The 13,574-nt window shown below is 44.6% G+C and overlaps 1 protein-coding gene across 2 annotated transcripts in view; it reads left to right on the top strand.

The window, feature by feature from the left end:
* The window catches only part of OCA2 (OCA2 melanosomal transmembrane protein), a 299,659-nt gene that overhangs the window by 157,325 nt on the left and 128,760 nt on the right, over positions 1-13,574 (top strand). For both annotated transcript variants that reach the window (XM_082395480.1, XM_082395481.1), the window contains 3 exons: positions 1,776-1,923; positions 4,313-4,370; positions 6,797-6,905. In XM_082395480.1, the coding sequence (XP_082251606.1) occupies positions 1,776-1,923; positions 4,313-4,370; positions 6,797-6,905 (315 nt within the window). The remainder of the gene's footprint in view (positions 1-1,775; positions 1,924-4,312; positions 4,371-6,796; positions 6,906-13,574) is intronic.

Genomic DNA, 13,574 nt, shown 5'->3' with positions numbered 1-13,574 from the left:
CTCTCAACCAAAATTTCCCATGATCGATGATATATTTATTTCATCCACAACTAGAAAAATGAAAGTGCACTACTTGAGCATTAACCCATGGGTTGATCTGAGGAGAGTAGCGCGTCCTGTTTGATTTGATGGGATAGAAGACAGCTAGGCTCTGGGTGTGCGTGAGGGGCTGAGGGTGATGCTGGAGAAGACACCTGTGGAAAGGAGCCCTGGGGACCTGGAAGGTCAGATTCACAGTTTCTGCTTCTCCAAACACAGAGGTGGGGAGGCTCCCATAGGCTGGCCTGGGAACTAAGCTGAGCAACACTCTTGTGTAGCTCCTCAAAGTTGGTCAGCTGCTTGAGAGAGTGGCAGTCACTAGTATGGCTTGAAAGAATGGCTAGAAAGTCTCTGATACTTTAGGGAGGGCTTTGAATGATATCCACTATATAATGAAGTTCAGAGCTTTGGACAAAATAATGGCACTGTCTGCACCTTCTCTGAAGCTGCTGCACCACCTTGCCCCCCCATTCCTGTCCCAGTGCGGCATTTGTGTGTGTGTGTGTGTTCAGCATTTCAGAAGCCTAGTTCATGTTTTTATCCTCTTCCTCCGCCTCCTCCTTTTTATATTATCATAACCTCACAGGTTGTTTAATGAGGTGTGAATTATGGAGGTGTGAATTATGTTTATTGAGGGAATTATGGATCTGTTTCTCTGTAGAGGCTTTCAGATTATACCCAAGTTTCTTCTGTTTTAGCAATCTACAAAGAATCAATATGTACTGAATGGAAGCACTGTACTTATCTTCATTCTAAAAAGTTTTCATCTTTGAAAGGCTGACCCTTTAGAGAAAACCACGGTGGCATTTTCCTTGTCATTGAACCCAGACTTGTGCACTGCTTCACAGGTCTTGGGAGAATTGCCCTGCCTTGACTCTGCTCTGAGCTATTGTCTACTGCTCTAATCCTGCTTGAAAGTGTGTGTTCTTTTAATTTCATCTTGAATTTTTAAGATAAGTAGTATAGTGCATTGTACATGAGAGGTGACTCATGAAAATACTGTGCTTCCTTATATTCTTTTAGTGGATATTTCGAGAAATTTATGTAGTATCTTTAACAGTAAACTAGAGGTTAAAAGTAAAATTTCATAAGATAGTCTAGTATTTTAGGCGCCAATGAATTGACAATTCATTTTTCTCTTCTCTATCAGAAGGGGTTTAAATTCATTGATGGGTGAAAATTTGCCTCATTCTGTTAATTTCAGAAGTGCATAAAGTTGTCTACATTTCTCTCCTTTGTGTCCTTTCGTAGACGCAAGCTCAACTTGGGGGCCTGGTCAGGAGGGAGGGCTCTCCCCATCTCCTACTATTACCAAATGCCCTACTGGGGAGACCAGGCACCACCTACTACAATTGTATTTCCGATGTGTACTAGATCTGTTTCAAAGATTGGGCAATATCTGGATTTTGAACTGAGATCTGAACTACTGGCTCCAAGAAGTAATTTCTTGGGAGGGAAAAAGTTTGTTGGGTGCTAGCTTTGATATGCCTATTCAAGAATTTATTCTTCACCCAAAGAGTTGAAATTATCTTTGCATCTACTGTAATTTTTAAAAGTCAGCTTTGTCTTCTGGTTCTGTCATAATAACATGAAAGCTAAGAAGCCACTGCTTTGGTTTGACCCTTGGAGATCTGCATCACGGGTGTGTGTTTTCTGTTCTTGGAGGGTGCTGAGGGGAGTAGGTGCTGACGTCTGAGATTGCGGGAGAATGAAGCCTCGGCTTTCCTTTCCTGCAGAACTGAAGCATGAGATCCATGTCTGGCGCCTTACTGCACAGCGCATCAGCCCAGCCAGCCGTGAGGAGACAGCAGTTCGAGGTCTGCTCCTGGGGAAGGTGCTGGTGCTGGAGCGCTTGCTGGCCCGAAGGCTGCACAGCTTCCACAGGTATCAAGCCAGGCCCTGCTCAGACCACTCTTGGTTTACAGCAGTGGTTCTTATCTTTACCAGTTATACTCAATGGTTGGATTGTATCAACAACCTATTTATGACCACCCTAAGACTGTCCAAATGTCATGTGCAAAATGTGAGCTAAAGTGATTGTGAAGAGTACCCCATGGTACTGCGAAAGAGTAACACTAGCTGCATGCTACTAAGTAAGTTTGGGGGGCTATACACTGTGCTAAGCCTGTTATGGTGCAGTATTTTACTTAACCCTCACTTAGCTCTCTGGAATGTGTGCTGATATTAGCCCCAGCTTAAGGATGAGAAAACTGAGGCTCAGAGAATTTGAGCAACTTGCCCAGGGTTATGCACCTAGGAAAGAGTGATGCCAGGGATTGAGTTCACACTCAACTACTGCCTGTCACACTTCACACCTAACACGTTGCATAATAAAAATAAAAAACAATTAATATAACAAACTAATCTAACAAAATATTCTCCCAGTAGTTGATTTGCCAGGAGCTCGAAGAATACCTAAGTCCTGCTCAATTCATTTCTTGGAGTTTTTTTTTTTTTTTTTTTGGCCACCTTAAGGCATGTGGGAAATTAGTTCCCTGACTAGGGATTGAACCAGGGCCCCCTGCATTGGCAGCGTGAATCTTAACCACTGGACCACCAGAGAAGTCCCTTGAGTTTGTTTTTAATCAAAGCGGAGACCTAACAGTAACAGTGAGGTGCTGAGTTTTTCCTCCCCACTCGGATGAGGTGCTGAGTTCCAACCTGTCTTTACGCTGGAAGTACTGACAGAAGGAGCGAGAGCCTGCTCACTCCTCAGGGATGTGGAAGCATTCCAGCAGTAGGGTTGAGAACTGGGTGGAGATGAGAAGTCTGTCACGGCAAGGGGAAATGTGAGTCCTTGTGAAGGTAGTGAGAATGATCTTACCTGTTGCAGTTTGCTGAGGCCAGCCCTGTGTTCCCAGAGAGCAGGCAAGCAGACTGAGGACAGGAGCTGGGTGCAGTGCCAGTGCCAACTTCTGAGGGCCATCTAGTGTGGCTGCAGCCTGGTCTGAGAGTGGGGGGAGAAGGCCACAGGCGAGTATGAAGAGACTCACTCTGTGTAGAGATGCAGCCCAGTGTGAAGCACTGTCTCAGCGTCCTCAGCTCCATCTCATCTCAGGACCTACCTGTATCCTGTGACACTGGAGAAGCAGGACCTGGTGTCCCCAGGCTACTGGAAGGCCCTGAGTTGCAGGCTGGGGCCAGAGTGGCCAACTTCAACAACAGGCATGGATCTTAAAAGGAAAAACTTTGTAAATTAAAGATGCAGGAGTAAATTGCCCTGAATGTATTTAATCTACTGGCCTTCAAGTTTCAACGTGTTCCATCTGGTATGGATGTTAAGACACAGTCAGTGTATCTCAGGGTTAAAATGTGAAGAATTCACCAAGTTTCCATCAACTCATCCTGTTTTGATCACAGAAAGGGAAACTGAGGCTCAGAGAGGGCAGTGGCTTTGTAAGGCCACACAGTCACTGGAAGCAGATTGGAATGAGGGTGATCTAAGGAATGTGCTAACTCTTCAGGTCTTGTTTCTACATTCTATTTTAAAAAATTGTCCTTAGAACCATTCACTTGGGTCTGCTGTGATTTCCTTTAGGGTCTGTACTGGCTGTGTGGTCGACCTCCATTGACACTATGACACGTGCGTGCTCATGAAGACTAAATTCTCCACCACACAGCTTCGTTTTCCTAACTGATGAGGGAGGAAATAAAGCAGAAAAGAAAAGATGAGTTGATAGGAAAGGTTAAAAAAGAAAGGCAAGTTGGAACAAATAGAGGTGACTGAAATGGAAATAGAGATGGGCGGGTACCATGACCAGAGGGGGAAGGAAGAAGACATAAGTGCTTCAAAGTAGATTTCCGATTGATAAAAATCACCACTAAAGCAAGTGGCATTTCTTTTACTGTTTTTTCCTTTAATTAAATTATAAATATAACACAGCCTCATTTTGAAAAAAAATTCAGAAACTTAAGAAGTAAAAAGAGGAAAACCAAGGTGGCTTACTGTCTCATTCCCCTGTTGACATTCTGGCCAGTGTTCTTCTGACGTTTCCTGTGCTATGCTCGCACATGCCTCATTGAACAGTCCGGTCATTTCATGTATTACTTTTCCTTGGGAATCTAGAGTGAGCATCTTTTCCAATTCATGAACCCAGTTCTACCCGGCTCCTTACACCACGAGGCCTGCCCCATTCTGTGGCTGCACCTGGCGTCACACTGTGGACAGCATCCAGTCCAGGGGACCATGCTGTATGCCACTGCCGAATGCCACCTTGCTGGCCTCACCACTCGATGCCACCAGGAAAATGATGTCTGCCCTTTTCTCTTTTAGACAGATCTCACAGGAAGATAAAAATTGGGAGACCAATATCCAGGAGCTACAAAGAAAGGTATTGTGGTTTCTTTTCTCAGGGATTTCTTGAAGAACAGAGTAGATTCCTTTTCCTTGCTTCATGTGAAGTTGCAACTGAAAGTCATCTTTCTTTTATTCCTGTAGTTGTACACAAGACATAAATTATTTCCAGGAATTAATGGGAAAGATAATTTTCCAGACATAGTAGGCTTATTTTGTCCAGGAATTTAAAAGGTAAACTTTTTATGTTCCTTTTAAGATAGGGCAGCGTTTTCTGTGGTTGGCCGGCTCTCAACTCCCCCTGACCCTGAAAGGCAAGTCTGTGGTTCCCATTGTGCGGTGAGGAGATGGAGGCCAAGACAAGGGAGGCGTGCTGCTTGAGATGGAACACCTTTTTGGGCAGAGATGGAGTGTATGTCTTCTCTTGTACGGCTCTGACTTTGGGAGGCAAAACTCATTTTGGGCTCTTTTGCTCACTTTCCCACCTTGGTGGAATTTCTCAGCCCACCTGAGGACACATAGTGCCCCTCTCCCAGCTCAAGATCTGCTAGAAGTCATTTATATCTTCATGAAATTTCAAATCCGGGTAGTTTCTTTCCTCGGAAGAGGTTGAATACCCACTCTCTAATTATGATAGGAACATTTTGTCCTTCGCTAAAGGAAATTTAGACATTGGGACCCGGTAGGTAACATATTCTTTGAGTCTGTCCTCCCAGCATCTGTCCCACTCAGATGGTCAGGGTTAGGGAAGACGGGTGTGGCTATGACATTTTTCTGGCCTCAGGCCTAAACAGACCCTGCCCACCTTTTCTAGTAGTTCTGTCTGTAAGTTAGGGATGAGACTGTGTACCTCTCTGTGTACCTGGTGGACAAGGACCAGGGAGCTGGGCACTACCCCCGCATTGTTTCTCAGACTTCTCACTTTGATGACCTCAGATAACCAAAGGATAAAATTTGACAGACACCCCAATATAACAAAGTACAAACTTCGATCATCTTATACCAGCCGAGCGACACTGGAATATTCTTTGACCTCCCTGCTCTCTCCATTTCCAATCCTGGAGTCGGCCATGGTAATACCCAGTTTCTGTGGTTAACCTGGCCCAGGGAGGTGCCATGCCCCTTTCTTCCTGATTCTCCATCACAGACTCATCTAGCAAAATTGGCTTCCTTGGTGGGGGCAGGGGAAGGGGAAGATGAGTGGGGGCTGGCCAAGCCTTGACAGTGGGTGGGGAAGGAAGACAGGAGCTCCCAAGGCAGCCCCCACGGCCTGTGAGCAGGGGACCAGGGGCTGCTGCCAGAGTCACTGTGACACAGAGGGATATGCTTGTGGTTTTTATGGCATCAGCTTTAACTGCGTGACCAGAGAAATCAAGAGAGAAAACCTATCTCTAACTCTACCTATACCTACACCCATACTCATGTCTGTGTCTATGTCCATGTCCATGTCTATACCCCTGTCTATACCCTTATCTATGTCTACATCTATCTCTATGTCTACATCTATATCTTTATCTACACCCATATCTTACCCATAGCCCTGTCTATATCTACCCATACCTATACCTAGATCTATTATTTATATAGCCTTATCTATATTTACATCTAGACCTGGATATCCTAGGCATAGACTAACAGACAGAGGTGCTGGTGGGACCACACTGAGGAAAGGACATAGTGCAGTTGTTGGTTCACACCGTGGAGTGTGATTCACACAGGGGCCTAGTTAGATGTGTGTGCTTCTTGGGACCTCACTCCCTGCCCCAGTCCCACACAGCACAGCACCCTTTGGGGACCTTGCCCTATCTTGCCCTGTGGCTCAGGCCCACTGGAAGGAGGTCTGCAACTCCAAGGTTAATGAAGGTGCTGCAGAGTACCTCCCCTCACCCCCTGAATGCCTGGGGCAGGATCCCATATGTGTCATCTGGTGACTAGGGGACTGCTAAGTGCATTCAGCAGAAGTCCTGTTATTGCAAGAACATTTTAACCTCAGTACCACATGAGCAGAGATTTGCATAATAGAGGGAAAGTTAAACTAAAAGGCTATGAGCACACAGTACCTGTGGAAATGCATGTGTCTTGAAGGGCCAGGTCCCTGGAGGTTAATGTGTTGGCTCCCCAATGGCTTTATCTTATCTAATGCTGGCAGTGGGGCTGGGAACAGCTTAGCATCTCTGTGTCATATTGAAAATGTATTTAGTCAGGTGTCATATAAAAGGATTGTACTATATTTTAAATTTTTTATGTTTATTTTTCATAGATTTTGATTTCAAGATTTTGAATGTTCTAATCTTGAATCTGTACAGTATTCCTTGTAACACATGATCTTATCTTTCAAGTTCAAGATGATATATTTTTCATCTTAAGGAGAAATTTGTAGTGATTCAAATCACGTAGGATTGTGGACACATTGCAGAAATCAGATTACACTGAGTAAATGAGTTGTGTTTTCCTCTCTCACAGCACAGGATATCAGACAAGATTCTGCTCGCCAAATGCCTGACAGTGTTGGGATTTGTTATCATCATGTTCTTTCTCAATTCATTTGTCCCTGGTGTTCATCTTGATATTGGTGAGTCTAATTTTTGGGGTAGTTTTGTTGACAGACTTTTCAAGTGACATCATTGTCTGGAAGGGAAAGTTTCAAAGCTTGTTCCCAGATGCTGGTGAGGGCTGAGAGGGATAGTTTTCTGGAGGAGAGGGTGAAGAGGATGGAGAGGGAGAGAGAGAGATACATCTCAGTGCCATGGGTCCTCAGCCCCTCCAGGTTTAACATTAGAAGGGATAGAGAACAGGGTGGGTAGCATCATCTCTATCATACTTAATAATCAGATCTTCAAACTGTTACCTGAGAAACACCTCTAGAAGAGATAAGAGGTCATATCAGCAAGGCCACAGTCCTGCAGTTTGTGCAACCCGACCTGACGATTAGATGAGAGACGTTAGTGAAAGGGCCAGAGAATTACAAGAAGTCTACGCTGGTCCTTCTCCTTACCCAATGGTGCATCCATTTTCCCTATGCAAGAGAACTCCATTCCCCCACCTGCCCCCATGGATTTCTCTTCTCTTGCTTTCACAGTCTTATGGCTCTCACTTTGTACTTTCCCAAGGTCTAAGTTGCATGGCCCATCCCCACCTGACACATGGCCATCTTGCAGAAAGAGTTCACCAGATATCTTGCTTACCCTGGCATTCTTCTACTCTCCATCAACATTTTCCATGTTTCTTAGGTCTTTCTAGTTGATTTAATAGTTATCTCTATTGGTGTCATTATTTAAAACAAAATAAAACCAATTCTAAAACCCACCTCACATGAAAGTATAGATATAAAGTTAAATTTGAGGAAGTGTCAAGGAGTATTTTCTTTAAACAAAATCTTTACCTATGGTTTTCCTTCAAAAGTGAGCTCTGCTAAGATGTTTTTATAAAAAGTTGACTTACTGCAACATTTGAAGAATATAACTTCTGTAGAAAGCAAAGCTTCTTAACTGTGTAAAATAGATGGATAACATGGGAAGGCTTAGTTATTCGAACCACAGCATTGCTCCTTTAGTTCTTGGCTACCACTAGGAATCTTTATATCTCTAAAGATTAAAGTACAACAAAACTGGTATTTTGTGGGCAGATGGGTTCCATTAGCTAATTCTTTTGGGTGTTCACAGATTATTTTGTCATGGTCCAAGCGCTGGTTGGAAAAGAATTTCCAGACACAAGGCAGAATGTAAGGAAGATAGGGTTTATTAAAGAGAAGGGTCACTGCAAGAACAGCGCGCTGACTTCCTGGTAGTCAGGGAAAGTCGACAATGAGCATGGGTTGCTTGTCTGTTTTTATAGCCAGGGAACCTGTAAGTCATCTGCTGACTGGGCAGAGTACGTATACTTTCAGTGTGCTGAGCGAGAGAAAACAGGGCAAATGTCTTTCTTATATGGGATGGGAAAGGGACAGGGCATGGTGCTTGGGAGGGCTCTGGGACATCGCAATGGTCGCATTGTGACAGAGTGATGGGAGTCCTGTAACTCTTTGTTCTGGCAATATTGGCCCTTAGAGTTTATCTTGTTCTTTGTCCTTGGAGCACACCACATTTCCCCCTCTCTTTATTTAAAGGGCCAATTCTTTGGCCCTATTGGATCCCTGCTCATGTCTACCTACCTGCCTAGTGCCTTCTCAGGCGTTCGGGAACCCTTTTTGTAAGGAGAATAGCCAACAATCTCTCTGGCTGCTTCCTGCTGGGTGGGGGCATCGTAAGGACCCTGGGTTCCTGATGCCTGCTCTGTCAAGGTGTATTCACGGAGAAAGATGAGAGTCCAGGGGATGATAAGAAGGCTTGTTCCAATGTAGTCCGTGTGCCAACTGGCTGTTACCCTTGTTGTAGCACCATCTGGAATTGAATCTTTTGAACCTGTTGGGAGATGAACTTAGATAATGTGTTAATAATGCAGGGGCCAAACAACAAAACAAAGGCTATCAGGATTAATGGTTCCAACAAGGGCAATAGCCATGTCCATATCTGGATCCCCACAAAGGAGAGGAGGCTAGAAAGCCAGCTGGGGCCCTGTCCTGCTCTCTCTTTTAAATCTTCTATTAATTTGATGTTTTTCTTTAGAATCTGAAGGTTTTCTTCAATCTGGCCAGAGGTATTAAGCAACATATCTAATTTAGTAGGGCACAGACACCCCCTGCCTCAGCTGTTATAACATTAAGGACCCTCCTATTTTGTAAAACCACCTCAGCCAGAGAGCCTAGGGCTGACTGCTTTTCCTCAATGGCTGCTACTGTAGCCTTCCAAGATCCCTGGTCCATGATGGTGAGATTGAGAACACTCCTCTCTAAGAGGGGTATGCCTGCAAACCAAAAGAGCCCTCTAAAGACACTATGTATTATTTTGGGCCTATCAAGAATTGGGTTATCGTAAGCATGTCCAGTCAGTGGTTTATTTTTGTCTCTCCCAGACAGGTCTTAAGGTCTCTTTGAGGAAGGACCCAAGGTTGGGAATGCCTCCTGAGAAAGCTAAATCCTTTGTAATGGTCGCCTCTGGGACCACAGCACTAATTGCACAGGAGCCCCTTCAAAGTGTGGGAAGATCCAGATAGACCCCGTTACTGCACAGAAATGAAAATCCAGTGCCCCTCAAATATACCCCCGTTGTGGGTCCCCAGAGCCAGGCCCTGACCTTTTGGGAGTTTTCCTCTGGAAATAGACTGGGGTCCCATGGCCTAGGATTAGATTGGGAAGGCCAAACTCCGAGGAAGTAATCATCTGTACATAAAGGGGAGAATCCAGGCTCTGACTGATTATGAGTGTGACGGGGGGAATTGGCATAACAAATTTCTGAATATTAGCTGAATTATATTATATTTTGGAGGAGAATCTTGCCGGTAGGTTAAACTAAGTGTCCGGTGGTCACACTGATCCCCACATATTTAGTTCCCAGGGCCGAGCTGTTTGTGGGGATATGGTCTTCATTAATATATTTCTTGGTCTCATTTTTCCTTGAATTTCCCCAACACAAAGTGAAATTAGCTTCTTGTACATCATATTTATTTTCCTCTGACCAGGGATTCCACTCCAGGCTAGTCTGATTAAAATTGAGGGTGTAGTTACAAAGAGAGTCATTTAGCCAGCCCAAAACAGGTCTCCATCCATCCAGGTTTTGGAAACAGAGCTGTGCCTTGTCTGCCCAAGCTTGGGCTAATGCTCATATCCTGTTTTTCTCTTCATGAGTAGAAGTGGTCAGGACTACATGAATGTCTTGACAGGTCAGGTCAGAGGCTATAGTGAAGGCCTGAAATTCCTTAATAAAAGTGATGGGATCCAGACTGAAGGAACCTAACTTGTTTTGAATTTGGGAAATGTCAGACATGGGAAAGGGAACATGGACTCTAATAGTGCCCATGTCTCCATTTACTACTTCCCTTAAGGGAAGCATATTAGAATCTGTTTCCTTGTGTTGGGCAGTCCTCGATCTTGTGTGGGGAGGGGAGGGGGGCTTTCGCCCTGATAAGGGGGTCTGTTGGGCATCTGCGGGTTGAGGTGGGGTGGGTGCTGAAGCAAAGGGGGTTGATGGGGTGGGGGACAGGAAAGATCGAGTAGAGGATCGTCTAGGAGGTCTGATGGAGAGGGAGACAGAGGGGGTCAGGGGGATAAGGCAGCAACAGAAAGACACATGTGGCATGAGTCCCTCAAACTGGGATTCTAACTAAGGGCCATAAAGGTCTGGACATAAGGAACCTCTGAGTCCTTTCCTTGTTTCCAGCAAAAGAGATCAAGTTGGAGGTTCATGTTATAATTTAGTATGCCATTAAGAGGCCATTTTTCTTGGTCCCCCAGTTTATACTGGGGCCAAGCCGTGTTACAAAAGAAAATGAGCTTCTTCTTTTTGTGATTTTCAGGGTCAAATTTTTTTCCAGTTCCTGAGGATACGGCCGAGGGGTGAGTCTGAGGGAGCCCCCGAGACGTACCAGAACCCATTTTTAGCCTATATGCCATAGAATGGGGATACTGAGAGTCACCGGCTGACAGAAAGGCGTCCTCTTTGTCGCAGTGATCTCTCCATGTGACTAATGCACAAAATAGGCCGACAGTCCCAACAGTCGTGTCTGACCGTGAGAGGTGACCCCTGAGCATGTGACTAAGGCACAAACCATGCGACTGAGGCACAAACAGTGCGACTAAGGCACCGTGCAACTCGGGCAATGAAAGAAAGAGAGAGAGATTCCCGGGACCCACTGGGTGACTCACCATTTGGTGATTCCCTGAAACATGAAAAGGTACTCCTGGGATGGCTCAGATGCAGCCTGAGCTCCTGTAAGTCAACCCCGTAAGTCAATCCGGACTGAGAAAAAGGTGAAAGTAACATAGAAGACAGGCTGAGGAATCCGCCTCATAGTCCTGCTAAGGAGGCAGCGGCCAAGGGGAGGGGGCTCAGTGTTTTGCTTGAACTAATTTGTGTCTCACAGTGCATGGAAATTGTCTTGCTGGGGGCAGACGCTCTAACAACCTGATCTGTTCCGTGACTCCCTTATCCTTTCACGGGAGTCTTCAAGTGGCAGGCGCCCTAATGGCTTTTAAATGCCTGACGCGTGCCCACACAATATCAATTGGCTTAGTCCTCAGTAGGAAGACAGAGGGACCCTCACCCATTCTGGGCGGCAGTTATGGGGTGAAGTGAGCCGTGGAGCCTTCGGAACACACCAGGGTGTGGCCCTGGCCAGAGTCCTCTGTTGCTTCCACTGCAACTTGCCTGTTCACAGAGGGTCACAAGAAATGAGGAGAGGAGGTGGGGGAGGAAAGGAGGTGGGGGAGGAGATCCCCCCAAGAGATATCCCCATACGGACCACCAAAATGTCGTGGTCCGAGTGTGGGTTGGAAAAGAATTTCCATACACAAGGCAGAATGTAAGGAAGATAGGGTTTATTAAAGAGAAGGGTAACTGCAAGAACAGCGGGATGACTTCCCGGTAGTCAGGGAAAGTCGACAATGAGCATGGGTTGCTTGTCTGTTTTTATAGCCAGGGAACCTGTAAGTCATCTGCTGACTGGGCAGAGTACGTATACTTTCAGTGTGCTGAGCGAGAGAAAACAGGGCAAATGTCTTTCTTATATGGGATGGGAAAGGGACAGGGCATGGTGCTTGGGAGGGCTCTGGGACATTGCAATGGTTGCATTGTGACAGAGTGATGGGAGTCCAGTAACTCTTTTTTAAATTTTTTTTAATTTTTTTTATTTTTTAAACATCTTTATTAAAGTATAATTGCTTTACAATGGTGTGTTAGTTTCTGCTTTATACCAAAGTGAATCAGTTATACATATACATATGTTCCCATATCTCTTCCCTCTTGCATCTCCCTCCCTCTCACCCTCCCCATCCCACCCCTCTAGGTGGTCACAAAGCACCGAGCTGATCTCCCTGTGCTATGCGGCTGCTTCCCACTAGCTATCTATTTTACATTTGGTAGTGTATATAAGTCCATGCCACTCTCTCACTTTGTCCCAGCTTACCCTTCCCCCTCCCCGTATCCTCAAGCCCATTCTCTAGTAGGTCTGTGTCTTTATTCCCACCTTGCCCCTAGGTTCTTCTGACCATTTCTTTTTCTTTTTTCTTTTTTTTAGATTCCATATATATGTGTTAGCATACAGTATTTGTTTTTCTCTTTCTGACTTACTTCACTCTGTACGACAGACTCTAACTCCATCCACCTCATTACAAATACCTCCATTTCATTTCTTTTTATGGCTGAGTAATATTCCATGGTATATATGTGCCACATCTTCTTTATCCATTCATCCAATGATGGACACTTAGGTTACTTCCATGTCCTGGCTATTGTAAATAGAGCTGCAATGAACATTTTGGTACATGACTCTTTTTGAACTATGATTTTCTCAGGGTATATGCCCAGTAGTGGGATTGCTGGGTCGTATGGTAGTTCTGTTTGTAGTTTTTTAAGGAACCTCCATACTGTTCTCCATAGTGGCTGTATGAATTTACATTCCCACCAACAGTGCAAGAGGGTTCCCTTTCCTCCACACCCTCTCCAGCATTTATTGTTTCTAGATTTTTTGATGATGGCCATTCTGACCGGTGTGAGATGATATCTCATTGTAGTTTTGATTTGCATTTCTCTAATGATTAATGATGTTGAGCATTCTTTCATGTGTCTGTTGGCAATCTGTATATCTTCTTTGGAGAAATGTCTATTTAGGTCTTCTGCCCATTTTTGGATTGGGTTGTTCGTTTTTTTGTTATTGAGCTGCATGAGCTGCTTGTATATCTTGGAGATTAATCGTTTGTCAGTTGCTTCATTTGCAAATATTTTCTCCCATTCTGAGAGTTGTATTTTGGTCTTGTTTATGGTTTCCTTTGCTGTGCAAAAGCTTTTAAGTTTCATTAGGTCCCATTTGTTTATTTGTGTTTTTATTTCCATTTCTCTAGGAGCTGGGTCAAAAAGAATCTTGCTGTGATGTATGTCATAGAGTGTTCTGCCTATGTTTTCCTCTGAGAGTTTGATAGTGTCTGGCCTTACACTTAGGTCTTTAATCCATTTTGAGTTTATTTTTGTGTATGGTGTCAGGGAGTGTTCTAATTTCATACTTTTACATATATCTGTCCAATTTTCCCAGCACCACTTATTGAAAAGGCTGTCTTTTCTCCACTGTATATTCTTGCCTCCTTTATCGAAGATAAGGTGACCATATGTGCATGGGTTTATCTCTGGGCTTTCTATCCTGTTCCATTGATCTA

This window comes from Balaenoptera borealis (assembly GCF_965194805.1).
Source record: "Balaenoptera borealis genome assembly, chromosome: 6".
In the NCBI taxonomy this organism is placed as follows: Eukaryota; Metazoa; Chordata; class Mammalia; order Artiodactyla; family Balaenopteridae; genus Balaenoptera; species Balaenoptera borealis.
Note: the sequence above shows the minus strand (reverse complement) of the source record. Positions and strands in the feature narration are given on the sequence as shown.